At 43.3% G+C, this 27,902-nt stretch overlaps 1 protein-coding gene and 1 long non-coding RNA gene across 7 annotated transcripts in view; one reads left to right on the plus strand and one right to left on the minus strand.

Moving 5' to 3' along the window:
• Positions 1 to 117: 117 nt before the first annotated feature.
• LOC140688990 (uncharacterized) lies at positions 118 to 16,780 on the plus strand. The gene is made up of 3 exons (XR_012063832.1): positions 118 to 456; positions 9,750 to 9,884; positions 16,644 to 16,780. It is a non-coding gene; the product is annotated as an uncharacterized lncRNA (long non-coding RNA).
• MOCOS (molybdenum cofactor sulfurase) overlaps positions 15,961 to 27,902 on the minus strand; it is a 50,583-nt gene continuing 38,641 nt past the window's right edge. For 2 of the 6 annotated variants that reach the window (XM_072949002.1, XM_072949001.1), the window contains exons 12-15: positions 24,295 to 24,400; positions 21,415 to 21,556; positions 18,404 to 18,508; positions 15,961 to 16,725 (exon numbers count right to left, since the gene is read on the minus strand). In XM_072949002.1, the coding sequence (XP_072805103.1) occupies positions 16,573 to 16,725; positions 18,404 to 18,508; positions 21,415 to 21,556; positions 24,295 to 24,400 (506 nt within the window). In that variant the 3' untranslated portion in view covers positions 15,961 to 16,572. Of the gene's footprint in view, positions 16,726 to 18,403; positions 18,509 to 21,414; positions 21,557 to 24,294; positions 24,401 to 27,902 lie in introns of those variants that run through there. The other 4 variants (XM_072949000.1, XM_072948999.1, XR_012063831.1 and 1 more) reach the window with 4 other exon arrangements.

Here is a 27,902-nt window from a genome sequence, read left to right on the forward strand (position 1 = left end):
GGGGCGCCGGCTGCACGTGCGCCCGCGGCCTGGGGAGCCCCGGCCGAGCTGCACCGCTCCGGGCTCGGGGAACCGGGGTGTGGGGGCGGGGTGGGGGCATGGCCGTCCTCTGGCTTCTTTCCATCTGGGAGAGGACTTAAAACTCTTTCCAGATGAAGGCGGCGAAGGCCAGGCTTCTGCTGCCAGGATTCGGAAAACCCCAGCTGAGCACCGGGAGACGAGGGAGCCAGCCCCTCGGCAAGCAAGCGGGGTGGTGGCAGCCACCTGGAGGCCTAGCGAGGCTTCCGGGGGAGGTTTCCCTTGGGGAGAAAGAAGCTAAGAAGCTGGAGGGTGAGCCGGGGAACCCCGGCAGCTGTTCTTAAGAGACAAGCCCAGGAGGCGCCTGGCGAGAGGCCTGGGGAACTGCGAGGCTCCGCTTCGGGACCCGAGTGCCGGGCCTGGAGCCCGGGCCGCCTGGTGAGTGCTAGTTGACCTTCTGCATCACCGCGCCCTCTTGGCCAGTTAGGTCTCCGAAAGCCCTAAATGGACCTTGAGGAGCTGCGAGGGGCGCTTCTGGCGAGGTCACCGAATTGCAGAGGGGTTGCCGAGCGCTAGGGACCCAATGGTAGCCGAGGGACTTGGAGGCAAGATTTGCAGGCCGCCCGCCTCGGCCATGCCAGAGCTTAGAGCCTCCTCACTGCTCGAGGGTGACCCCCTTCGTCTCTGATAAGAACTCCCCGGTCTCTCCTTTCCCAGGCTGTGGCCAAGGTCGCAGTTCTCCTAATTCAAATAGGTCTTATGACTAATATACCCAATCTCTCTTAACATCTGGTCTTCACAAGGTGGAACATGTCTCCCTCCTTTTCTTCTGGCTTCAAGGGGAAGAAACCCTAGTCCAGTATTTAGCCTTCTTACTGAAGGAGCCCTCCAGTCATTCTGGCCACCCTATTTCTCATTGCTGTCCAAACGGGAACCCCAGCCCATCAGCTCAGGGGCCACCTTGTTGCACCACCTTCTTGGCCTCACCTTTCTGTCATGTGCCACTGTTGCTCCTGCCCCATCTGCCGAGTGCCTGCCCTGTGACCCATCCCCACCAGGTTCCTCAGTGCTCCCACTCCTCTCAGGCTGCCACAAACTTCTGCAACTTCTTTCCGCTCCCTACAGATTATTCAATAAAGAAAATTCTCTCTCCAGTGTGAAGTACCCCCTTTCCAGCACCCCGTCCTCTCCATCTTCCAGCTCCATCTTCCATCTCTCCCATCTCAGGAGATGGCCAAAATCCTGCTCAAGGCTCTACCTCCATCTGGACACTGAGTTCCTCCCGTTGTTCTAGGACCAGGCTCTGTCACTGTTCCAGCCTCCTTCCTCCGGGGCTCCTTCCCCTGAGAATCAGGACTTGCTTCCTGGCATGCAGCCTGGGCAGGCACACAGGTCCCCATACTTAGAAGAGCCCCACACTGGTTCCACACTGTACTGTAACTGTCTTAAGTTTTTTAATAATTTAACAAGAGGATCTGAATTTTTATTGTGCATCGAGGTCCATAACTTACATAGCTGGTCCTGATAAGAATAAATACGTAAGTGTTTTCCATCTTAAAAACTACATCTTTATGAAGCCTGCCACTCAGTGGCTTATCTCTTCTTCCTGACCAGCTTCTGAAAGAATTATATTCATTTCTCAGCATCCTCACCACCTCTTTGCTCAACATCCTGCAGCATCTGGTGGGCAACCCTCCCTGCTGTTCTGAGATCATCAGTGCCATCCTAATTGCCTCATTTGGGGGACACCTTAGCCCTGCTGCCCACTTTCTTGGCAGCATCTGTTCACCATGAAGCATTCTTTCCCAGACTCTTTCCCTCAGCTTCATTATTACTTCTATCCACTCTGGGTTCGCCTTCTCTCTCTTTGACAGCTTCTTCTCGGTCCCTCTGGGCTCTGTTCTCCTCTTGAGAATGGAGCATCACAGCTACAGTTACTGCTAGTTTATCTCTGTGCTCCCGCTAAACTGAAAGCTCCTCTAGGGCAGGGACGATGCTGTATTCAACTCTATACCCCACCAGTGCCTGGCAGAGTGCCCAGTGAAGAAAAGGCACACAATAAATGTCTGATGTATGAGTGAACATCGGAGTCATCTTTGAGTCCTATATCTTGCTACTGGTCACTATGACCTGTCACTGAATCAGCCTTCGAAATACTTCTCAACTCTCCTCCTGTCTAGCCCTCAAGTCCTATACAAGTCTTCTAGTGAGTCTCCCTTCCCCAGTCCTTCATCCTGTGTTTGATCTTCCACTGACTTCCCCAGAGCCAGTGATCATTCTAAGATGTGCATTAGATGTGTCACATCTTAGGGTAAAGCCATGCCAATCCCCTTAGCATGACTCACAAGACCCTGTAGGGTCTGCCCCAGTCTCCCACTCCAGGCTTACCTCTGGTCATTCCCCACTTCACATCCTGGCCACATTGAACTTACTACCTTTTCCCAAACATGCTGAAATTGTTCATGGTGAGCTTCTGAACCTGGAATGCTCTTCCCTATCGATTTGGCCAACTGAACCCACTTATCCTTCAACACTCATTTCTAAGATCAGCTGTTCTAGATTGCCATCTCCAACTCCACCCCAAACAGGGATTGCGGTCTCAGATTACTTTCTGCATGCTGCTATGGTAGCTCTTTTCATGTTGCATTGAAAATTCTTCCTTACTTATATGCCTACCCTACTAAACCATAAGACCTTCAGGACTGGAACTTGTCTTACTCAATTTCAGTTTTAAAACTTCAATGAAACCTTTGGCACCTAAAATGAAAGCTTCAAAATTTTCAATCATATAGGTCATGCATAATTCTTTTGAGACTTTCTGTCCTAACAACTCCCTTGAAACTGCTTCTTAGCAATCATATTTTTCCTCTGATTAACAGACAATATTTTTTCTCAATGTATTTTTTGAAGTCATTCTTTTTTAGTAATGTACCACTTTCTCTTAGTTTAAAAGGTCAAGAGTAATAAAAAGTTACCCAAAAAATCAGCCTCCTATTTTACAGTCCCCATCCCTACCCACTTCATCCCATTCTACTTCCCAGAGGCACTCATTTCTAAATAATGTCAGGACACTGCCATACTTTGATCGAGGAATTTTAGAAAATACACTGACTTTCTATCATATTACATGAGGATTTTAGCTTCATTACAGACTAGTTCCTTTCTCCACCATCCCAATATAGTTTTACCATGACTTTAGTTAAGTTCTTCTTATTCAGTGATTTGTTTTTAAATGATGATTATATTAATATTGTTCAGTTTTGTGCCAAGTAGTACACACGATTACATGGCTTTCCTTGTACAACTTTTTCTTTTTTTCTAAAGTTAATATTTGCCTCAGTTTTTGTTTTTGTTTCTGGTTGCTTACTTTTACCTTGAGCCGCTAGTTAGATCCCATATCCTGCAACAGCTCTGAAAATGCCTCTTTCAGTGCTGTCAAATAATTTCTCAGTGCTGTTTTCCCCCAAGGACATCCCTCTGAGAAACATTCCTCTGGCAGTTCTCCATCTTCCTGCTCCAGTTTGGAATGTGGCTGTCTCAGCCCCATCCTACTCAAGATTTCCTTGTCGTATCTCTTATATGGGAACCCCTGGTTCCCAGATCCTGTGTCTTATTCTTTCTTGGTTTACACTCTCCATTTTTATAAATATATAGCCCAGTAGCTTCCTGAGAAAATGTAAGTTTTTGAGAACTTTTGTGTCTAAGTATTTCTGTTCTCTATCCTCTCACTTGCCTTGGTGTGGTAGCTTTGTTGGAGAAGATGGCCACGGTAGTTCTTCCCACCCCCTTTTCCCCCACCATTTTGCAATATGACTTTGCCACTTTCCCCATCAGAAGGAGGGGTCTATTTCCCCACTCCTTGAATGGGGATGGCTTCGTGACTTACTTTGACAGAGTATGTTGAAAGTGGCATTCAGGAATCCTTACAGCATCTGCTCTCACCCTCTTGGAATACAGACTTGAAACTACCATGTGAAGAAGCCAGGTCCTAGGAAAAGTGGTAAGAAAATGACTTCTAAAGACTGGGAATATATGGTCATCTGTGTTATGTAGCAATGAAACAATTAAGAAAATATTTGCCCACAGTCATTTGGAAGATGGCAACTGCACCTAATGAACTCGTGGACTTGGCAAAGATCTCCCCTCCAGGTGGCTTCTCATCCAATAAGTTAGACCTGGCTTCTTCCCATGGGCAGTCCTATGGCAGCTTTTTAAGAGTTCCAGAGCAAAAAATGCAGGGTCTTTTGAATCTTGGGCTCAGCTGGGTCACTTTTGCCACTCTTTTTTTAATCAAAGTAAGTCAAGGCCAGGCTAGATTCAAAGAGCAGGAAAATAGATTCCACTCCCTGAGGGGAGAAGTCAAGTCACATTGCAAAGAGGCATTGGTACCAAATATGAGTGACTGTTGCAGTCATCTCTGTAACAGTCCAACACACATGATACATAGTTCTAGGTTGAAAGTGATTTTCACTCAGAATTTTGAGGCATTGCTTCATTATTGCCATTGTTTGTATATTTTGGAATTTGGAATTTGGATCCGTGGTACGATGATTACCTACTTTGTATATGTAACCTTTTTTTTCCCCTCTTTCTGGAAAATTTGGAACCTTCTCATTATTCCCAGTGTACTGAAACTGCAGGACAAATTGCCCTGCTGTGAGTTCATTTTCATTCATCATCTTGAGATTCCATTGCTATTTCCAGCCTAGAGATCTTGTTCTTTGATTTGTGGGGATGTTCCTGTATTGTGTCTTTGAAAATTTCCTCTCCACAGTTTTCACTGCTTGCTTTTTCTGGGACTCCTATTATTTGGGTATTGGACTACTAAACAGATCCTCTAATTTTCTTAACTTTTCCACTCTGTTAATCTCTTTGATTATTTTGTTCTACTATCTGAGAGATTTTCTCGACTATATGTTCCTTTTCTTTTACTGAATTTTTCATTTCAGCATTCACATTTTTAATTTTCAAGCGCTCTTTCTTATTCTCTGGTTTTCCTTTTTGAAGTATGTTATTCTTAAGTAAACCATAAACAAAATGAAAAGACAACCTATGGAATAGGAGAAAATATTTGCAAATGACACGACCAACAAGGGACTAATTTGCAAAATATACAAACAGCTCATATAGCTTAATATATTAAAAAAAACCCCAAACAACCCAATTTTTAAAAAATGGGTAGAAGACCTAAATAGACATTTCTCCAAAGAAGACAGCCAGATGGCCAACAGGCACATGAAAAGATGCTGAATATCACTAATTATTAGCGAAATGCAAACCAAAACTGAAATGAAGTATCACCTCACATCAGTCAGAATGGCCATCATTAAAAAGTCTATAAATCATAAATGCTGGAGAGTTTGGGGACTCTTTTGTGTGCATGAGCCACCTGTTCCTGCTGGGCTCAGCTATAAACCTTTCTCTGCTCCCAAACATTTTGGTTTGTTTGGCCTCACTGTGCATCGGCACACAAACTTGTGTTCTGTAACAATTTTGACGAGCCGCACTAGGAGTCTGTGCCCATGGCCAGTCCCCAGCAGCTGCTCAAGCTCAGTTCACTCCGGGGAACTCTGAGGGACTCTCCCTGACAGATGCTGCCCTGGCATGAGGCTGTTTGGGGCCAAGAAACGTCCTGAGGAACTAAGGCCCCCTCCCAGGTGGAAGATGGTAATTTCATGCTGAGCACAAGATTCCTGGAGCACCACCCTGTGACTTCACCATCACCCAATCAGAAGAAGGTCACACACCCTGCAGCCCTCATCCCAAATTTTGCCTCTGAGAACTTCCTCCTGAAAACCACCAGGGAACTTGGGGGCTTTCTGAGCATGAGACACCCGTTCTCCTTACTTTGCCCCACGAAAAACTTTTCTCTGCTCCCAACTCCACCAATGTTCGTTCGGCCTCACTGTGCATAGGCAACAACTCCAGAGAGCATAAAAAATTAAACATTTTTGCTATGTGAAGGACACTGTAAGGAAAATTTTTTTAAAAGCTACAAAAAGGGAGAAACATTTGCAGATGAAATATCTGATGAAACACCAGAACATACAAAGAACTCTTAAAACTCAATTTAACAAAAAATGGGCAAAGGGTCTGCAAACATTTCAGTAAGGAAGACATGTGAGTTTCAAATAAGCATATAAAAAAGATGTTCAACATCATTAAGAAAATAAAATTAAAGCCCCAATGAGATGCCACTACACACCTATTAATATGGCTAAAATTAAAAAGGAAAATCTGACAATATCAGATGTTCATAAGGATTCAGAGCAATTGAAATCCTTATTCATCGCTGGTGGGGATGCAAAATGATACAGTCATTTTAGAAAACAATTTGGCAGGTTCTTATACACATGTGCAACCCAACAATCCCACTTGGAGACATTTACCTAAATGAATTGAAAACTTATACATGTATCAAAACCTGTATGCAAATATTTATAGACTCTTTATTCAAAATTATCCCAAGTTGGAAGCAACCAATAGGTGAATGGATAAGCAAACAGTGGTACATCCTGACAATGGAAAGCTACTCAGCCACAGAAAAGAACAAACTATAGATTCATACCACAGTGTGGATGTATCTTAAATGCATGCTGCTAAATGAAAGAACCCAGACTCAAAAGGTTACTCATCGCATGATTCAGTTTTTACAACATTCTGGAAAAGGCAAAAAGCTATAGGAACAGAAACGTAAGTGGTTGCCAAGGGTTGAGGGAGTAGTTGACTAAAAGTTCCTGCAAAGGGAATTTTTAGAGAGATGAAACTGTTCTGCATAGTTTTGGGGTGCTAGATACATGACTCCATGCATTTGTCAAAAATCCATAGAACTGTACACAAAAAGTAAATTTTACTCAAATTTTTTTGAAAATCAAAAAAATTTAATAAATGCTAGAGAGTGTGTGGAGGAAAAGGACCCCTCCTACACTGTTGGTGGGAATGTAAATTAGTGCAGCCACTATGGAGGACAGTACAGAGGTTCCTTAAAAAACTAAAAATGACTCACCACAGGATCCAGCAATCCCACTCCTAGGTGTACATCTGGAGAAAACTATAATTTGAAAAGACACATATGCACCTCAGTGTTCACAGCAGCACTATTTACAAGTGCCAAGACAGGGAAATAATATCCATCAACAGATGACTGGATGAGGAAGACGTGGTATATATATAAAATGGAATACTCCTCAGCCATAAAAAAGAATGAAATAATGCCATTTGCAGCACCATAGATGGACCTAGAGATTCTCATATTAAGTAATTCAGACAGAGAAAGACAAATATTAATATGATATCACTTATAAGTGAAATCAAAGAAATACAAATTTTGTTTATAAACCAGAAACAGACTTACAGATATAGAAAACAATTATGGTTACCAAAGGGGAAAGGGGGAGGGAGGGAGAAATTAGGAGTTTGGGATTTACAGATACACACTATTATATACAAAATACATAAATAGCAAAGACCTACTCTATAGCACAGGGAACTATATTCAATTTCTTGTAATAAGCTATAATGGAAAAGAATCTGAAAAAAATATACATATGTGTGTGTATGTATAACTGAATCGCTTTGCTGTACACCTGAAACTAACATTGTAAATCAACTACACCGCAATTAAAAATTAAAAAAAAAAAACGATTGGAAGCTCTGGGGCATAACAGAGGCACTTTGCCTGGTGGGCTTCACTGCGGACAAGCTGGTGGAAAAATGGCTTTTTCCCTGAGTATCTGTAGGTCCTCTCTTTGGGGCAGTTCACTTTATCCAGAAAAGTTCTTACCAGCATTTATCTTAGCCCAGAGCAAGGGCTAAGTGCCTTAGGCTCCGTGCATTAGAGAGCCTCACTCCGCCCACCTCTCCCTAAAGGACAAGGAGTCCATAGGACAAGTGCTCATGCCCCCCGGGACACAAGCTGCTCTCTCTCTAGAGTGATCTCCAGGTACCTGGTACCACAGAAGACCCTGCCCAAACGACCCTGAACATATTTCCAACACTACTGTGTCTCTTCTCTGCATGATCCCCCTTAGGGTGGACCCCCCCCCCACCAAGCCTAGGAAGAGGCTATGGAGTGGCTGCTCGCAGTGGAGTCTGGATGGAGTTTGGATGTGCAGGATCAGGTGGCCACACTTCTGGGGTCCGTAGCTCCGGGGTGGGGAGAGAAAGAGTGTAGGCTATGGCTGGCAACCAGGGGCTGGGCCAGCTTTCCTCACACCATCCGTACCTTCCTGTGCAAAGTGCCAAGGAGTCAGAATTCTAAATTCAGATCTGTCCTTCTGAGTCATTAAGAAGGTATATTCGTCAAAGTAGGAAGAACGTATTTTTCTTACCATTTGGTTTGATTTATGAATTTTAAATGTATTTATAAGCCTGGCATATGGGCCTCCATTTGAAGCTTTACCTGGGCCCCCCACATGTTGGGAGGGGACCCCATTAGCCTCAGAGGAACTGGGTGGGGAAGGGATGGGACCTCTCCGTTCACCCTGCGGAGTTTCCCTTCCCGTTGCCAGGCACGCTCCTAGTTTCTCCAAATCCTGAAGCCGCTCTGGCTCATTTCTTCAGACTATGTCTGCTGCCTTCTTGGAATGAACAAGTTCTAATGAAAAGGGCTCCACCAAAGAAGTGGAGCGTATTCCTTGAACTGGGAGCCCTAGCCCAGGGAACCTGAAATGGCTGGGCCAGCCTGCTATTGAAACACTACCATTATAAATCAGTACATTTTTACCAGAAAACATTATGACAAGACCTAGCAATAACTTCTTAACTATTATCCTGGAATCCCACTCATGTTCCCAGGAAATCATTTGGCAGAAGCAGAAATAAATGACTAAGTAAATATATAAATAGCCCTGTTCAAAAGCAAAGTTTACTGCAGTCTTACTTATAAAATTAAAAATCAGAAACTTTGATATCTGTCAATAGGGGTATGTTTTAATTATTTATAATACATAAACACAGCTGTGCATCCATTTAACGTACTGATGAAGACCTCAGGTCTCAGTCCCAGCTGGAGCAAACAGTGTGCAAAAAAATTAGTTTCCAACCACTGGTGGGAGAGAAAAGACTGGGACAGGTCTTCATGGAGCTGTTTATTTTAGAAAGCGAACAAAACGTAGTTTATTCTGTAAACTGCAAAAGAACAAAGTAACCCTTGGGAGGCTGAGTGGTGCTTAGTTGCCCCAGGAAAGGGGAGCAGCCAGCAAACCATGCAAAGGTAGAATCACTGTAAAAGTAACAAGGCTCAAGTTCAAAGCCTCTCACTTGCACAGACGCCTTCCACAGCCCTGTCTTTTCTCATGCAAGTAAAGGTTAGTGTTTGCACTGAGTTTTTATTTTGTATCCTTTCCTTTAAAGATGACTTTAAAATTACATAAGCTACAGGCCCACAAAACTTGGATCTGTTGCTAAGAGAATGTACAATACATGTTAAAAAGGAGGAGAGATAAAGAGATTGATTTACCTGGCCAAACTGCCCATTCAAAGCAGCATCCTTAAAAAAAAGAAAGAAAGAAAAATAGGGGACCTCAAAAAAATAGTTGATGCAATGCAGGTTCAAAATTAATCTGACCTTGAAATAATTAGGAACCAACTTTTTAAAGGACTCCAAAATCGATGTAGAAAAATTTCTCTGAGCTGACCCATTAAGGAAGGCAGGTGGGGGGTCAGAAGTGCCTTCATGTTAGCCCTCCTTCTGTATAGGATTTGCTGACCCCAACTGAACTGTATTTCAGCTTCTTGGAGGAACAAAATCTGCACTACCTAGTGCTGCCACCAGGTGGTAGACGTGGCTCACTCTGGCATCATTATTTTGCGGCACTGTGCGAAACACAAAATGGCCCACTTCATTGCCAAACAACTTTCATGAGGTAAGTACTGTGGTTTTTCTCATTTTTCATATGAGGTTAAGAGATGTTTGATAACTTGCTCATATGTAATGATGTTCGCCAGGATTTTAATTTGGGGGTTTGCAAGGTGAGATACATAGAAGTTAATTCTGTCAGCACACACGTGCAAAAAAAAAAAAAAAAGAATTTAAAAGAGACAGGCTAAGTGTCCGTCAGGTGGAGCTTAGGTTTTTTCCTGTTTCCGGTTGTGCCCTGAACTCTCCTGGCGACGAGAAGAGCCTCAGCCTTTCTGGGAGATGCCAAGTGCTTGGAACACGACCTGACCAGTGAAGCCTTCATCCACTGCCAGGGTCCCCAGCAGGCCATTTGCATAATCAGAATGCTCCCCAAGTGCCCGCTGGCCTTGATTCTAGCGGTGGATCTCTGGACCCCTGGATACCTGCAGTCGGTGCCCTCCGGCTGCTCACCGGCTAGACGCAGGAGCCTGAGAAAGATGGGGCACAGTGAGAGCCAAGGGCCTCTTCTGATCACTCGAAAAAGCAAATGCCACTCATTGAAGCTGGCCTTGCAGTGCTTAACTCCTGTCACCACAGCTAGAGGCTTGGGGCATGGTCCTAAATGGTATTTTCGTCTCTTCCCTTGCCAGACACCCTGGAGGTCAGAGACATTTGTGAATGGAAGTGGTCCTAGCAGCATCAGCTGGGACAGCTGTCTGTCACCCAGGGGAGGTGGCGCTGCTCCGACCACCTTTGCAGGGCTTACCCTTCCTCCCCCGAGGGCCAACCTCCTCACTTCTAGATGTGCCCCTGTCCCCTGGACCTCCATCAAAGCACCACGGTCTGGTGATTGCATCATAGGAACCATCAAGGTCGCTGAATACAGGAACCTTGGCTTTTCCTTTTCTCAACCCACCATCCAGTACAATGGGAGGCATGCAGTAGCCACTGCAGATCATGAACAATGTGTATTTTCATAATGGTTTTACTTGTATCAAAAGCAAAGCAATTTGTTTAATAAACAATATGGCTTTCCTAACTTTACGTCTCAGGGAGCTGGAAAAAGAGGTAACTAAACCCAAGGTTAGCAGAAGGACAGAAATAACAGATTAGAGCAGAAGTAAGAGGAATAGAAAATAAACAATAGAAGAGATCGACAAAAACTAAGGATTGGTTTTTCTGGAAAGATGAACAACATTGGCAACCCCTTAGATAAACTAAGAACAGAGAGAGGACTCACACAATCAGAGGTGAAAGAAGACACATTACAGCTGATGACACAGAAATATAAGTGATCGTGAGAGACTGCTACGAAAAATTATACTCCAGCAAACTGAATGCCCTAAAAATACAGACAAATTCCTGGGAACAGACAACCTATCAGGAATAAATTATGGAGAAACAGAAAGTCTGAACAGACCGAAACATAAAAATTAAATCAGCAATTTAAAAACCTCCCAACAAAGAAAAGCCCAGGGAACAGATGGCTTCCCTGGTGAATTCTAACAAACGTTTAAAGAAGAATTAAAGCCAATCCTTCTCAAACTCTTCTCCAAAAATGAACAGGAGGGAATGCTTCCAGACTCATTTTATGATGCCAGTATTATTCTTACTAAGCTAGACAAAGACACTGTACGGTATAGGAAGAAATGCTCAATGTCACTAATCATCAGGAAAACGCAAGTCAAAACCACAATGAAATATCTCACACCCACTATCATGAAAAAAAACCAAAAGATAACAAGTGCTGGCAAGGATGCAGAGAAACTTGAACCCTTGCACACTTGCTAGTAGGAATGCAAAATGGTGCAGCTGCTATGGGAAACAGTATGGAAGCTCCTCAAAACGTTAAGAATAGAACTACCATATGGTCCAGCAGTCCCACTTCTGGGTATTTACCCAAAAGAATTGCAATCAGGATCTGGAAGAGGACACAGCACCCCCATGTTCATAGCAGCACCATGCACAATGACTAAAATGTGGAAGCAACCGAAATGTCCACTGACAGATGAATGGACAAAGAAGATATGACACATGCAACAGAATACTATTCACCCTTGATTTAAAAAGAAGGAACTTCTGCAACTTGTAGCAACATGGATGAACCTTGAGGACATTTATGCCAAGTGAAATATAAGCCAGTTGCAGGAAGGTAAATACTGTTTAATTCCACTTACATGAGGTACCTAAAATAGTCAAGTTCATAGAACGGGAGTTACTAATTAAAGGACATAAAGTTTCAGTAAAAGAGGTTGAATAAGCTCTAGACATCTGCTGTACAACATTGTACCTATAGTCAGCAATAACATACGTACACTTAAAATTTTGTTAAGAGGGAAGATCTCATGTTAAGTGTGTTTACCCCAATAAAGTAAAATCTTTCTTAAAAATTCTATTCGTAAGTTCCAGATAATGCTATCCGCTACCAGCATAGCAAATCTGTTAGCCTAAGTGCAAGTCCCTGCCTTTGGCTTGGTTTCAGGGACACAGATGTCCCCCTCAGCAGGCTAGGCACCTTCTCTTGATCAGTACTGTGCCCTTTGAGCAAGAGAAAAAGAACTTATGAGGAATTTTTGCCAAAACTTTTTAAAAAATTATTTTTGAATATTTAAGTCATTAGAAAAGATATAAAGAACAGTGCGGTCAACACCTGTGTACCTACAATCCTACAGCTTAAGGAATAAGACATTCCCAGTAGAGACAAAGCTTCGGTGTGCCCACCCTGTTTCTAGCTCCCTACCCCACAATGTGTAATTTATTGTTCCATCCATTTCTTTATATTTCTACTATACACGTGTGTACCCCTAAGGCAACGCATGGTCGTGTTTTCTTGATTTTTTTTTTTTTGCAATCTTACTGCATGTGTTCTGAAACTTTCTTCTATCTCTCAGCACTGTGTTCTGATCCCTCCATTTTCACTATCACCTTTCATCCATTCTCCTGTTCATGACCATTTAGGTCCTTTACCACTTAGGCTATTAAAAATACTGTTATGAACACGTGATTCTGTTTTCACATAGATAAGAATATGGAATGTGTATGGAGAACCAAGGTCTAAATGAGTCTTTGGTCCGCGTGACCTGGGCTTAGCTTTCTCTGCCTAGAAGTCAAACCAACATCAGAGACTCATATCCGGGAATATTCTAGTGGACTTTTGACCCCTCTAGAATCTTCTCACCAAAGAACACCTGCAGGATACTTTAAGTAAACCCTGAATAACAAGTGCACGCGTCAGAGAACAGCATATTTTTGAAACATTCTCTACCACACCTGATTACTCACTGGTCTGTCTGTCCCTTCTCAGTGTTGCCTCTATGGTGAGACCCTTGAAGGCACATTCGGTTTCTTTCATTTCTGTCGCCCTAGAACCTGTTCATTTTGAATGAACAGCAAATGAATGGACATCTTTCCACAGGAGGAGGGACTCACTCACTGCCTGCCCTTCCCCATCCCATTAGACTGAGCAGGGGATGAGGCTGTGTTTCAGTTGGAAGTCAGCACCCACCATCCTCAAAGGAATCAGTCTTAAGTGTGCAGAAGAGAACCTCTCCCCTGCTGACAGGGACCACAAAGGGAATGCTCAGAAAGACACTGATGCGGCCTATACTCGGGACATGTCGAAAAACACAGTTTGACTTTCGGTGACTTCCTGAGATTTGGTGTTAGAATTAAATTTAAGGGACGTGACATTGCCCTTGATTTTCATTCTTTTAGAAACAACCTAGGGCTGAACTTCAGGAGGTGGGAACCAAGGAAGGGACACAGAATCATAAATGCCCAAGAAGTCTGAATATGAAGTCACTCCACAGAATACACAAAATACACTTTTCGCTAAAATCTTATATGAGAAATATTGAAATTAGGCCCTAAAGACAATTTACATTTAAAATCAATCAATCAATCATAAAACCAGGCCCAACAGATTGTATTGAGCCCCTCTTATCTGTCAACACTGGTCACATGCTGGTGAGTCAAACAGGCACAGGCCCTCTCCTCACGGAGCCTGGCAGAGACAGATGTTACATCAATAATTATAAGTAATTATTAAAGTGACTTGCATTAAAATATCTGAAAGCATTCCAAAAATTACCAACTGCAAAAAGTGACATGAGTATGGACAAGAACAAGATGAATTGTCCTTTGTACCTGAAAATATGTTGATGACACAGGTGACCGAATTCTTTTAGAACACGCTTTCTTACTTGGCTCCAGTCACATCTGATGGGATGCAAATTCTTGGAAAACGCTGCAGTGTGCCATCAGGGAAGAGTTTCCTCGTGTATGAAACTGGCCTGGACGAGGGGCCATCATCTCAGTCCCTTGTTCTCCCACTGGTTAGCTGGTGGGGATGGGCCTGTATACATGATGCAGTATTGCTGGGTCTTCGAAGAGGCTAAACTTTTAATACACAGTTTGGAATAATAAAACCGTCCAACATCATTTGCCGCCTCTTTCACTGGCCTCAGAAACTACTGGGTCAGAGGCCACTTCTTACGCTTAATTCTGCCACCAGATGAGAGTGTAAGCACAAGGTTGTATCTCAGCAGCCTCAGAAGGGGCATTCCTCATCCTTCACATCCCACGTTATGCTGGGAACTACACAAAGTTCTACAAATAAGGCAAGGGAACAGATTGATCCTTAGTCCCAAGGGCTCTGAATAGATCAGGCAGGGAAGCCTGAGCCTGCTGCATTAAACACCTGAGCCATAGAGAGATGTGCTAACACTGGATTTAGAAAGATGCTGTGGGCAGTGGTGGGCAGGGTTTTAGGGAAGAGAAGTGATTGGACAATCTAGGTGGAAGGTACTGAAGTCCTAACCAATGACCTGAGGTTCACACGCGGACCCTAGGCTTCGGAAGGACTCAGCAGGGTGGATGCAGGATGGTACATACTCACTCCGGGTTACTCCAGACAACAGGGCAAGACCCATGGCTGGAAATCACCAGAGATAGAAACAAACTTAATACAAGGAGGAACTTCTGAGCAACTCAGGGGGATGGGTCATTTCAGTAGAGAGTGAGCCTTCCATCACTGGGCATATTCAACTGGAGTCTGCAGAAGTGCTCATCAGGAATCCAGATTGGAAAGGAAGAAATAAACCATCACTGTTTGCAGATGACATGACTCTATCCAGAGAAAATCTTAAAGACACTACCAGAAAACTACTAGAGTCCATCAATGAATTTGGAAAAGTTGCAGGATACAAAACTAATATACAGAAATCTGTTCCATTTCTATACACTAACAATGAACTATCAGAAAGAGAAATTAAGGAAACAATCCCACTTACTATTGCATCAAAAAGAATAAAATACCTAATAGTACACCTACCTAAGGAGGCAAAAGACGTGTATTCTGAAAACCATAAGATGCTGATGAAAGAAACTGAAGTCGACACCAACAGATGGAAAGAGATACCATGTTCTTGGACTGGAAGAATCAATAATGTCAAATAACCATACTGCCCAAGGCAATCTACAGATTTAATGCACTTTCTATCAAAATACTAATGACATTTTCCACAGAACTAGAACAAGTAATTTTAAAATTTGTATGGAAACACAAAAGGCCCTGAATAACCAAAACAATCTTGAGAAAGAAGAACAGAGCTGGAGGAATCACACACCCTGACTTCACACTATACTACAAAGCTTCAGTAATCAAAACAGGATGGTGCTGGTACAAAAACAGACACACAGATCAATGGAACAGGATAGAAAGCCCAGAAAAAAATACATGTACTAAATGTCCATCAACAGATGAATGGATAAAGAACCTGTGGTATAATGGAATATTACTCAGCCATAAAAAAGAATGAAATATTGCCATTTGCAGCAACCTGGATGGACTTAGAGATAATCGGGCTAATTGAAGTTAAGTCAGAGAAAAACAAATATCATATGATACTATTTATATGTGGAATCTAGAAAAATGATACAAATGAACTTATTTACAAAACAGAAATAAACACACAGACATAAAAAACAAACTTATGGTTACCAAAGGGGAAAGAGAGGGAGGGATAAATTAGGAGTTTGGGATTAACAGATACACATTACTATGTATAAAATAAACAACAGGGACCTGTGTATGGCACAGGGAACTATATTCAAAATATTGAACATGAACTATATTCAATATCTTGTAATAACCTACAATGGAAAAGAATCTGAATATATATATTTTTTCATATAATGAAATAGTATAATTATACATATTATACATGTATAATTGAATCACTTTGCTGTGCATCTGAATCTAACACAAGGTGGTAAATCAGGTATACTTCAGTTAAAAAAGGTACAAGTTTCAATCGCTTCTCGACCTTTTGGCTAAGACCAAGTGTAAACAAAAGGTATACATTTCTATTTATAAGATAAATTAGTACTAGAGATATAACATACAACATGAAATATATAATTCATACTGCTGAACATTGTATATAAAAGTTGTCAAGAGAGTAAATCCTAAGTGTCCTCATCACAAGGAAAACATTTTTTTTCTATTTCGTTAATGTTGTGTCTATATGAGATGAATGTTCACTGAATTTATTGTGGTCATCATTTCATGACGTATGTAAGTCAAATCATTAAGCGGTACACCTTAAACTTACAAAGTGCTGTGTGTCAATTGTATCTCAATAAAACTGGAGGGAAAAAAACAGTGGAGATAGTTGTAAAAGAGAAATTTTAATCTATGTTGAAAACAAATTTTAGGAGACCACATGCTGATGTTTCTCAGAAGCAGATAAATCATCGTGTTCTGTGTTTTCCTTCAACATAGGGAGCACCTGAGATCCTACAGACAGGTAACACGGAGAAGACGAATCCAAAGCCGTGTGCATCAGGTACACTCCAAAGTTCACCTGTGAACAAAACAGCAGCAGCAACAAAAAGCTAGAATATTTTAGCAGCTCCAATAATTTTGTAAATAATACGGTTCCACTATAATTAAGTCAGCTCTTTAACGATATGTACTGGGACTTGATAAGTCCTACCTGTCGTGTCGAAGAAGATACTGGGAAACAGGGAGCATCGTGATATCCTAGATGCCACAGATTCTCCTCCCAAGGTGCTCTTTCCCCATAGTCACCCCCCTCCTGTTTACTGCTGGACCGTTTCTTTTTCCCCCTTCCTGGACACCCTGAGTTTCCCACAGGAGGCCTTCTTCCTGCTCTGGGCCTCCGACCACTGCCGGGCCGATGTCTGTTCAGGTCCCTGATGTAAAAGCCATTTTGTGAAAATATGGGCGACATTCAGCATTTCCTGTGAGAATGTGTAATGTGAACTAAGCTCTCCAAGTTCTCCGCAATAAAGATGGAAGGTCAAAAGTGAAGAACCGTCTGAGTCTACTCAAGGTTTGTCATCAATGCAGGTGAGCCAGCAGGAAGACTTTGGAGGATGTGACATGTTCCCAGATCTGTTCGTTCCTGTGCTAGCATGGGTTGGCCACCACCGTGTTCCAGCCACCAGGCTGGGGGCTGGGGCCAAATTAATTCCTTAAGATTTGTGCACATGTAGGTGAAGACTACACAGGGACTCTCTGTACTCTCTTTGCAATTTTGCTGTAAATCTTAAGTTATTTCCAAATTAAAAAAATAAAAGATCTGTGCACAAAAATTATAGTGATGTTGAGAAATACCACATCCATGTACTATAATATTTGTGTCCACCCATCCCCTTCCTGGCAACCTGCATGGGGCAGGCTCAAGGTCCCCACACCCCCAGTTGACATAGCTGCCTGCTGCCGCTGAGCAGACAGATATGTTAGTGTAACACTCAAGGGCAACAGCTCTGCAGACCCCCTGTCCTCTATCTGTAAGGAGAGTTGTGTCAATCAAATACTGTGAAACGAAACTGTGGTTTTGGAGAAACACAGGGTACAACGCAGAACGTTTCCCCGTGAGTTAACTTGCCGGTTTATTACTGGAAAGAGATGAAATGCTTGCATCTTTTCAGTTAATGTTCAAGAATTGTTCCATGCAGTCGGACTGCTTACTTGGCTTTACTGGAATTCTTTGCAAACAAAAAGTCCTGGCAGGAAGTGCAAGCCCAGAAATGAAAGAGTCTTCCTGGTTCAACTTTTATCGCTTGGAATCCAAGAGAGCAACACTTGGTCATTTTAACCCGCGAGAAGATGATGGACACACTTAGTACAGTGAAATTTATTGAATCTTTCTATGCGATTAACCTATTCACCATAAGGAGTTTTTTTACTCTTCATGAGATTTCTGTGGCAAAGAAAATAATGATCAAGACAATAGAATTACTTTACTTCTTTACTTATTTCTTATTTATAGTCCTTATCTCTTCAACAAGATTTGAAAGTATCAAAAATACATGGAATTCTTTAAAGTGAGGAAATGAATGGAGAGGAAAAATGAGACAGTGCTGTGGACGAGGTCTGAACCTTGATGGTAGCCCGTCAGCCTTAGAATGGTTTCCCACTTCTAAAAATGACTCAGTACTATTAAGGATTAGTTCTGGTGTGGATCGCACATCGGGATCTTAAAATGGGGTGTCGTATTTCACAATTACGCTTACCTTTCTCTCCTGCCTCTCAGAAAGCTTTTGGAAAACATCTTGGTTTCGTTGCCCCGTTTGCTGATCGATGCATATCATCTGGCATCTGTGACAAGGCCCCAGAACCTGGGAGGAGAGAAGGGAAAAGACAGCGTTGTCATGAAAGTGACCAGCCTGCCACACTCTGCAGGGAGGAATCTGGCCCCAGGAGGAGCTGTTGTAAACGGCCATCCCCTGGTCCATTTCAGACTCGCAGAGAAATGCTCAAACTGCAAGGAGCCAGGAAGGGGCGCCTCTTCACAGGGCCCGCTAGGGAATCACCTGCATTTGTTTATCAGCTGAAAGGCTACTGCATCAGGGCTCTGTAGACAAAGGAGGGTGGTTGTGACGCTCAGGTGGTTATCAGGGAAAGTTGGGCATCCTCCAGGGAAGGAAAGAACTGACGGGAGGACACGCTGGGAGGAGATGAACAGCCACAGACCGTGTGCTGCTGTGGTGGTCACAGATCACTCCAGACTGCGGCACGTAACTCACACAACCGCACGTGCCCCTGTGACACACACGGGCTGAGATCTGAAATCACAGTACGTAGTGGACATCCTTCCATGTCCGTTCTCGGAGAGTTACCTCATCCCAGGATTTTGCAGGTTTCACCATGGCCTGGCATTCCCGTGGGTTGATGCACTTAGCTCTTCTGACTGGAGCCATGTGCACAGTTTCTAATGCTTTGCTGTTACCCATAATTTTGCAATAAAGATCTTAATTCACATAACTCTCCTGCTTGAACAATGTTTTAGGCTAAATCTCCCATGGTGAGATTATAAAGCCAACATAAATGCTTTTATGGCTTGAGAATACCCAGTGAAAAAGTGCTTTCCCAAAGACATGTGCTAGATCTTTATGCACTGCAACTGCTTCAGCACTAAGTATTATTATCAACAAAGAGCTCTCCTTTTTTTTAAGTCCAGTATTTTATCCTTGTTTTTTTCTCTTTTTTTGGAGGGTGGAGGGGTAGCTAGGTTGGTTTGTTTGTTTGTTTATTTTTTAATGGAGGTACTGGGGATTGAACCCAGGACCTTGTGCATGCTAAGGACACAATCTACCACTGAGCTCTACCCTCCCCTGAACAAATATCTCTTAAGCATTTACTTTTTGAAAGGCATAATGTTAACTACAGCTTATATTTTTTAATGCCTGCACAGGACAACATCGGAGTATAATTTATTTAACTAACCTCCCTTTTATGGACATTCAGCATGTTTTCCAAATTTTCATATTTATAAAGTATTGCAGTAAGTAATTTTGTAATATGCCTTCGCATAACTTGTAAGGGTGTTTGTTAGTGGGATAGTTTTGTACCAGTGGAATTACTGGGTCAGAAGACATGCATATTTTAACTTTCATTAATTGATGTTTATTAAGAATTATGATCCAAAGAAAGCAAAGCGTCTCAGAAAGGTTTTTAAAAGAGTCTTGCTTGTATCCATGTCCCCAGGTACCGGACAACTTACCTGTTGCAAAGTAACTTTTCAACAGTGATGCTAGTTTATTTGCAGTTTTTCTCTCCTTTTCCTTTTTTTCTTCCTTTATTTCTCCCCTCCTCTCTCTCCATCTGTCATGTATTTAGTGCCTACTCTGTACCAGGCAGGAGATGTAAGCAAGTGCTTTTAAAGCAGGGCATGGACACAGGAATAGAAGATGAAGAAGAGAAGAGTAGGTCAGGATGGAGGGAGGAGGAAGGCTGCTGCCAGAGAGAGGTCTGTGGGAGAGAAGAGACATTGTTTTGCAAGGCGGGACAGCTTCCAGGATAAGAGGAAGTTTGGAGAGTTCAGTGGATACAAAAGATCTTTGGGACATTTTGTGTGTGTGCCACACAATTTATCCCTACCCGCAATGCCAGACCTCTGAAATCCTTCATTAAAGATGAAATTATTGTTTACTGTTTTTCTGGATGTTAGAGTGAGTGGTGTCCCTTTTGAGTGCTGTAGCCCCATTATCGCTGGTTGGTATAACTGGCTAATAACTGCTATTATTACAATCATTTCATCGCCCACTGGAGAGCTGGGCACATTCTGTGCAGATGACCCATCCTTCTGTCCCCAGCCATTCCTTAGCTTTCCTGTCCATTCGTTTCGTCCACGGCTGTGGAGCACTGACTCCGGGTCAGGACTGTTCCAGGCTCTTGAGGAACAGCAGGGAACAGAGCAGACTTGGTCCTCGCCCTGGTTTGCTCTGAAGAAATAAGTAGGCACCATGCAGAGCATGACCGTGTGCTCGGTCAGGAGCATCCTTTCCAAGGAGGTAAATTCTGAACTGAGGCCCTGAAGGAGCCGTAGGAAGAGTGTGCCAGGCAGATGGGACGCCAGGGCACAGGTGCTGAGGCAGGAAGCGTGGCTTGGGTAGGGAATGGAGAGAAGGTCCATGTGACAGGCAGAGGGAGAGGGGTGATGAGCCTAGGGAGATAGGAGGGGCCACCGGGGTCAGGTCTCGGGGCCTTTTCCGCCCTAGTGAGGAAGCTAGATGTCAGCTGTAGACTTCAGGTTTGGGGGCCCAAAGCCTGGTGGCTTTGCCTCTGACGGCCAGCTGCCCTTCAGCTGCCAGTGAGGCCAGAAGCAAGAGTGTGGGGAAGAGGTATAGCCAAGGGCACTAAAGGACCGTGAGGCATTTTGGGTCTTCCTTCAGGAGTGGGAAAGGCCAACAGGTTTCAGGAGGATGAAGGTCTCAGAGGCACACATGTTCCGGGCACAGAGTTTAAGCCGAGACACAGCAGCCAGGTGGAGGCAGCACCAAGCCCTCCATCACCTGTGTGGGGCACATTCTCTCTTCCTCCTGGGAAACTGCTGCCCCCCTTGGAGGAATGAGGGATGGGTCATTCTAAGGGGCACCCAGAATGCAGACGTCACATACCCTCCTGCTGAGAGTCAAGGGCAGTGGTGGGATTCCCTGCTACCTGCAACCATCCCAGCCTAGGATTGAGGTCAATCTCCATGGGTAACCCTTGAGGAAGGATAATAGAACTTCCTGGAACTTACCTGGAAATGCAAGGAACCAATTGAAACCTCATCCCAATTCTCTTCTTCGAAAGCCCTTGTCCCATTGGTAATAATATTGGCACGAAAACGAGAGATGAGATCTTTCATTGGGAATAACTCTTCCTTTCCATTCTCATCACTGCTAAAGATATACCAAAGAGAGAAAAGGGGCGAGGGGTGGACAACCACACTATTATAATAATTCGACATTTCCACCCCTCAGAATGCCTGAATTCATCAACTGTACTCTGGCCCGAGGCCTAGATGATCAGAACAAGCTTTCACCACGAGTGCAAGGCCAAGAGATACACATCTGCTAGACAGACCTCCATGGTCTCCCCTCATATGGTCCCACCTCCACGGAGGGGCCCACAAGAGGCAGTGCAAAGGGGGAGCAGATCTTTGCTGAGGAGATGAAGGAGTCTGGAAACCCTTCAACAGGGGTTGCGTGAATAAACTCATGAGAAAATACCAACTTTACAGGGTGAATCAGGACAAGGTGCTTAAAGAGTGTCAAACAGGCTTCATTAGCAAGGACCTAAAAAACACCAAAAGCTCACATTCTTTTGGATATTAGAACATCACAAAGCAACCCAGAGTATACATGGGAGTTTTGAGAATTTGTTTACTACAGAGAACAGATCCGTGGTTGCCAGCGGTGGGGGGTGGGCAAAATGGGTGAAAAGGGGGTCAAAAGGTACATACTTCTAGTTATAAAATAAACAAGTCATGGGGATGTAATGTACAGCACGGTGACTATACTGTATTGCATATTTAAAAGAAAATAAATAATAAATAATAAGAAAATAAATCTTAAATTTCTCATCACAAGAAAAAAAGGCTGTAGTTATGCATGGTGCCAGATGTTAGCCGAATTTCTGTGATCACTTCTCAGTATATACAAATATGGAATCACACTGAACACCTGAAAAGAATACAACATTGTATGTCAATTATACCTTAATAAAAAAAATTGTATTCTCTAACTTCCATCTTGTTTGCAGCTTTAACTAAGCATGTGCTATTTTGGTAATTCTTGGTTAACATTTTTGTTTACTACCATGAGGTACCATGAAATGGCTCCCTGCACCTCCGTGCACTCCTTCCTCTGAGGTTAAAAAAAAAAAAAGCAAAACACTGAAAAAGCATCTGAAGACTTCAACAGAAGAGCGCCCGGTGTGACCCCATTAAATTTAGTTCACGGGAAGGTGAAACTGTCAATGGTGAGAGGCCGTGACAGTGGCGACCCTCAGAGTGGCTGACTAGGAGGGGCTATGAGGAAGGGCTGTGGGGACTGGAAACGCTCTCTGCTCCAACCGGGTGGGGGTTACAGGGGTGTGCACATCTGTGAACATTCTCTGAACTCTGTACTCATGATATTTGCACTTTGTTGTACTGTAAGTAAAAAAATTTTAAATTGGGGGGAATCCTTGAGCATGACTGGAATTTGCCCTGCAGACAAAGGCTCTGGGGGAGAGTAAAAGGTCCCACAGCCGTATCCCAATCCCCTTCCAAACCATGAACAGAGTATGAAAAGCCAGGGGCCAGGGTAACCAAGTCTAGCTTTGCTACTAATTATGTGCAACTCCCACGATCCATAATGGCTGCAGGGTCCACACTGGCAATGAGAGAGTTAGCACTTTCCAGTCCTGAGATCCTCTGATTCTCGATTTACCCTCCAGGTTTAAAACCCTCCCTCTGTGCTTTGTACAAGGGAGAGTTTTATGTCCCAAACCTTTCGTGGTCAGATGTACACGACCGCATCATCAAACTGAAAATAGACCCAGGGACCCTCACCAAGGCTGCTTCTCTTACCTTGACCACCTGGTCTTCCTACCCACTGCTTGTCAACCCTGTGCTAAACCAACTGATAGGAACCAGGTTGCAGCAAGCCTGTCCCCACCTCCTATCTTTCCACACCAAGAATTGCAGAAAACGGCAGACTTGATCTCCCCAGGGACAGGGTCACTCAGTGCCGGGAAAACTCAGTGAACCCCCAAGGACCGGGCAGCTGCATCACACTTCTGTTCCCAGAGAGGGCAGCCGGACCTTGGCAAGAGAACACTGTTGTATGTTTTTGCCGATGACTGTAGACAGGAATTACTACAAATGGTCCATCTCTGTTGTTTTTATTGAACTATATTTGTACGCATCTGTGTGTGTGCGCACAGGTGCCCAGGACCACATGGCATGTGACAGTCACAGTCACAGTGCTGACAGGTGTGGACCACGAGTGATCAGCTGGTCCCAACTCTTACTCAGGAGCTGGGTGATCTTTCTCCCCAGTTGTCTGATGACCTTGGGACTTCAACTTCCTCTGAAGAACAATGAGGAGACTTAGACCAACCAAGACTCTTAGAACTGACCCTTCCAGAGCCCTTGAGAAAGAACCGGGTGGGAGTGAGCAGGCAGGGTGCTATCTCTGTCTGATGATACAGACAAATAATATCTACAATTACAACTTTTAACAGCTTTCATAGCCACTCTTCCCTCAGTGACTGTGGAAGTAAAGCAAAGGTCCTAGGGGCAGGGGACAGTAGGAGGCTGGGCAATGAAACTGGGTCAAATTGATGGCAGTTCCACTAAAGCAAATGTTAAGAATTGGAATGATTAAAAAATGAGGATTGGGATTCTCCATTAAGCATCTTAAGGACATGAAGAAGGACACTGAAAGATAAAGGAGAACCCTCTAAAAGAGTAAGGGAAACTGGTCTAAAAAGTTTGGGGACATCTCTGGGCCTCAGTTTCTCAATGAAGGGTCTGGACTCACAATTCTCAGAGCCTTCCTCCCCAGACAAGTGACCAGCTCACTGCCAGAGGCAAGCGGTTACACCTGTCTGCTCTTCCCAAGGTAAACAGCAAATAGTAAAAGGATCTTACCTGGTGTTTAATTGCCGCTGAAGTTCTAAAACACTGGATCTGTTTATCAGCAGATACTGGGCCTTATTCACCAGAGAAAGGGTGGCTGTTGTACAAGCAGGTTGATCTAAAAGTGATGGAGCAGTCAAAAGAAGAGTTGCCAGATAAGGAAACAACCTAAGTGCCCATTGGAGGATGAATGGATAAGGAAAACATGGTTATACACACACACACACACACACACACACACACACAATGGAATATTATTCAGCCATAAAAATGAAATCTGACCATTTGCAGTAACATGGATAAATCTTGAGGGCATTATGCTAAGTGAAAAGTCAGACAGAGAAAGACAAATATTGTATGATCTCACTTACATGTGGAAACTAAAAAAAGCCAAAGCAAACAAACAAAGTAAAACACAACAAAACAAAACAAGCTCATAGATACAGAGAACAGGTTGGTGTCTGCCTGATGCAGGGAGTTGGGGAGAGCGAAATGGGTGACGGGGGTCAAAAGGTACAAACTTCTAGTTATAAAATAAATAAGTTTGGGGGATGTAATGTATAGTATGGTGACTATAGTTAATAATACTGTACTGCAAATTTGAAAGTTGCTAAGAGAGTAAATCTTGAAAGTTCTCATCATAAGAAAAAAAATATCTAACTGTGTGATGACGGATATTAACTAGATTGATTGTGATGATAATTTTGTGATATATACAAATATCAAATTTTTATGTTGCACGCCTGAAATTAATATAATGTTGCATATCAATTATCCCTAAATTTAAAAATTAAAATAAAATAAACTTGAAAAGAAGAGTTGCTTCCTTGGAATGCAAATGAATCGTGCTTCCATTGTCTTGCATTTTTTAGAAGTAGAGACTATTTTTATAAGGGAAAAAAATGGTGCCCTGGTAATAATAAAACTGTTCTCAGCATGGCTCAAGCTTCTCAAAAACAGAAAGAAAATGAGCTCCTAGAATATTCTGTTAGTAACCTGGAAAGAAATAATAAAATGCTGAAGTTAAATTGTTCCAGCAAAGGAAAGCTGGAAGCGACACTTAGAAGGTCACGGGCCCAGGCAGATCTGCTGAATCTGGTCAGGGAATCTAGTCAGAGAAAATCTGGGTGTTGCCATTGGGCGAGTGTGTAATGTTGACTTTGGAAATAAATAATACAAGTTTTTAAACTACTGAAAGGAGCAGGGAAAAAAAGAGTAAAAAAATATCCAGGCCGTCCACAACCAGGGCGGCCTGTCACCCAGGTTCCGTCTTCCATTTGTTGTGTACGCCACAAGACGTTGATAAAAAGGGTTGTCTGGACCCCAACCAAGTGAGCTGGCTCCAGAGCAGGTCTGTGGACATGGGAGTACCTGAGATTGGAGACTTCCAAGAGAATCGCTTTCTGGATTCTCCACTTCCATGTCTTCTTTGCTAACATGGCCCTGTCGGAGAAGGAGGTACGATCCCAGGCCCCTCACAAAGGCCCTGCTCACCCTTCCCAGGGCAAAGGCCACACCTCTCCTAGGGCACGGTGCCCTCGGGGACTGAAAATCTCCAGGGTGGAAAACAAAAGCCCCATTCAAAACCCTGGGGCCTGTGCTGAGAAAATGGAAGTCTCTAAAGCGTGGATGAATCATTCTCCTGTAGGTCAGGTGGGTTACAATTCTCTGCTGTCCACAAAAATGCCGGAACTAATTAAGTTGTCAAGTGACAGATGATTAAAGTCATATTAATGTTAGATCTCTGTGCCTCAGAAGAAAGGTTTGAGTGGCAGTGTGTTAACCAAACCCCTTCAGCCCCGGCTCTTTAACTGACTAAAAATTTTTCAGAAGAAAGCCACTGCTGAACACTAGCTATTCTGACTTAGGTGACAGTCATTTATGGACACGGGAATTAAAAGCGGGAGGCTAACCATCTTACTAAAAGATTCATTTTCAACAACTTTTCTCTTTATGTTTAATAACTATTTTTCAGAATTTATAAATTTTCTTGCTTTGATCCATTGTATATTGTTCAAAATTATAAGACCACAACATAGAAGAAACTTCCTAACACCGAGACTCAACGATCCCAGCAAACTTTAAAAAATGTTACACATTTCAGCTTACGTATCATTTTAGTTTCCGGTAAATATAATAGGGTGGTCAAGGAAAAATTTTTCAAGCATAAAATATATGACACAAAGATAAAATTCCATCAAGGAAGTGGAATGGAAGTACGAATTAAAGAAAGAAAAGGAATGAAATATTTCTGTGCATTAAAAAATAATTTGCTCATATACACTGATTTTTAGACATAACGCTACAGCATGCTTAATAGTAAAAGTGTAAACATAACTTTTATATGCCCTGGGAAGCCAAAAAATTCGTGTGACTTGCTTTATTGTGGTGGTCTGGAACCGAACCCACAATATCTCCAAGGTAAGCCTGTATGTTTACAATATACTGGAAATCACATCCTTTGCAACTATTATAACTATTTTTTAAAAATATAGATGATGGTGTAGAAATGTACGAGGTAGCGTAGCTTCAAAAAACTTATTCCAAGGTGTACCAACAAAAAACATTCAAAGACTGGTAACAGTTCCATAAGAGACCTCTCCAACATAAATGGCATCCTCATGTAAAACATTCACAAGCTGGCACTCCCTGATCCTGCATCGAGCAGGCGACAGATTCGCTCTGCTCCCACTTTGCCTACCCAGGCCCCCACCTCCCACCAGGACAGTCACTGCCGCCGCCTCCTGGCCCCTTGGCATCCTTCCTCTCCCTCTCCATCCAGCCTCCACACCTCGCCAGGGGTGTCTTCCTAATGCAAGCAGCGTCATGAAACTCCCCAGCATAGAATGAGCCCCCACAACCACCAGAAAATGCTTACTGACTCCACAGTAGCACCTCCCTTCTCCTCAGCTCTGCCCCCAACTCCCCCACCCACATCTAACCCTCCTAAACCCGTCACTGAGCCCAGGAAATGCCAAGCCCTGCCATGCTGCTCCTGAGAAAGCTTCTTACGTCTCTCTAACTGGAAAACTCCTGCTTTCCTGTTAAGATGCAACTCCAAACTCACCTCTTCCCTGAAGCCCTCCATGGCTCACTCCAGGTACAGATTTACAAGCCAGTCTCTCTGGGAGCTAATCACTAAGCCAGGTCATTCCTGCACAAACTGCCAGTAGCGTAGCAACTATCCACTCGTTCACTTAGTCATGTAGTATTTATTGAGCAACTACTATGTGCCAGATCTGTTCCAAGCACTGGGGATGCAGCACTGAATGAAGCAGAGGAAAAACCCCTCACAGGGTTTATGGTCTAGCAGAACATAAGCAGAACAACTGAGTTAAATGCATGTCTATAGGATGTGACAAGTGCCCCAGGGAAAAATAAAAGAGGGAGTGAGCTGGGGAGGCTCAGGGAGGGGTCTGGTTCTAAGGAGGGCATTCAGGCAAGGCTCCCCCAAAAAGGCGACCTTTGAGCAGACACCTGAAAACACACTCTTCTTCCCATATGGCACTGTTAGCTCACAGTGCTTCCTTCCCTGCTGTCTCATTTCATCCTAACAACAGCTTAGGGAGGGAAAAACCATCAAGACTCTTAAATCTAAGTAGTCAAGGTCTACAGAAGTT

This window comes from Vicugna pacos, chromosome 24, assembly GCF_048564905.1.
Source record: "Vicugna pacos chromosome 24, VicPac4, whole genome shotgun sequence".
Classification (NCBI taxonomy): domain Eukaryota; kingdom Metazoa; phylum Chordata; class Mammalia; order Artiodactyla; family Camelidae; genus Vicugna; species Vicugna pacos.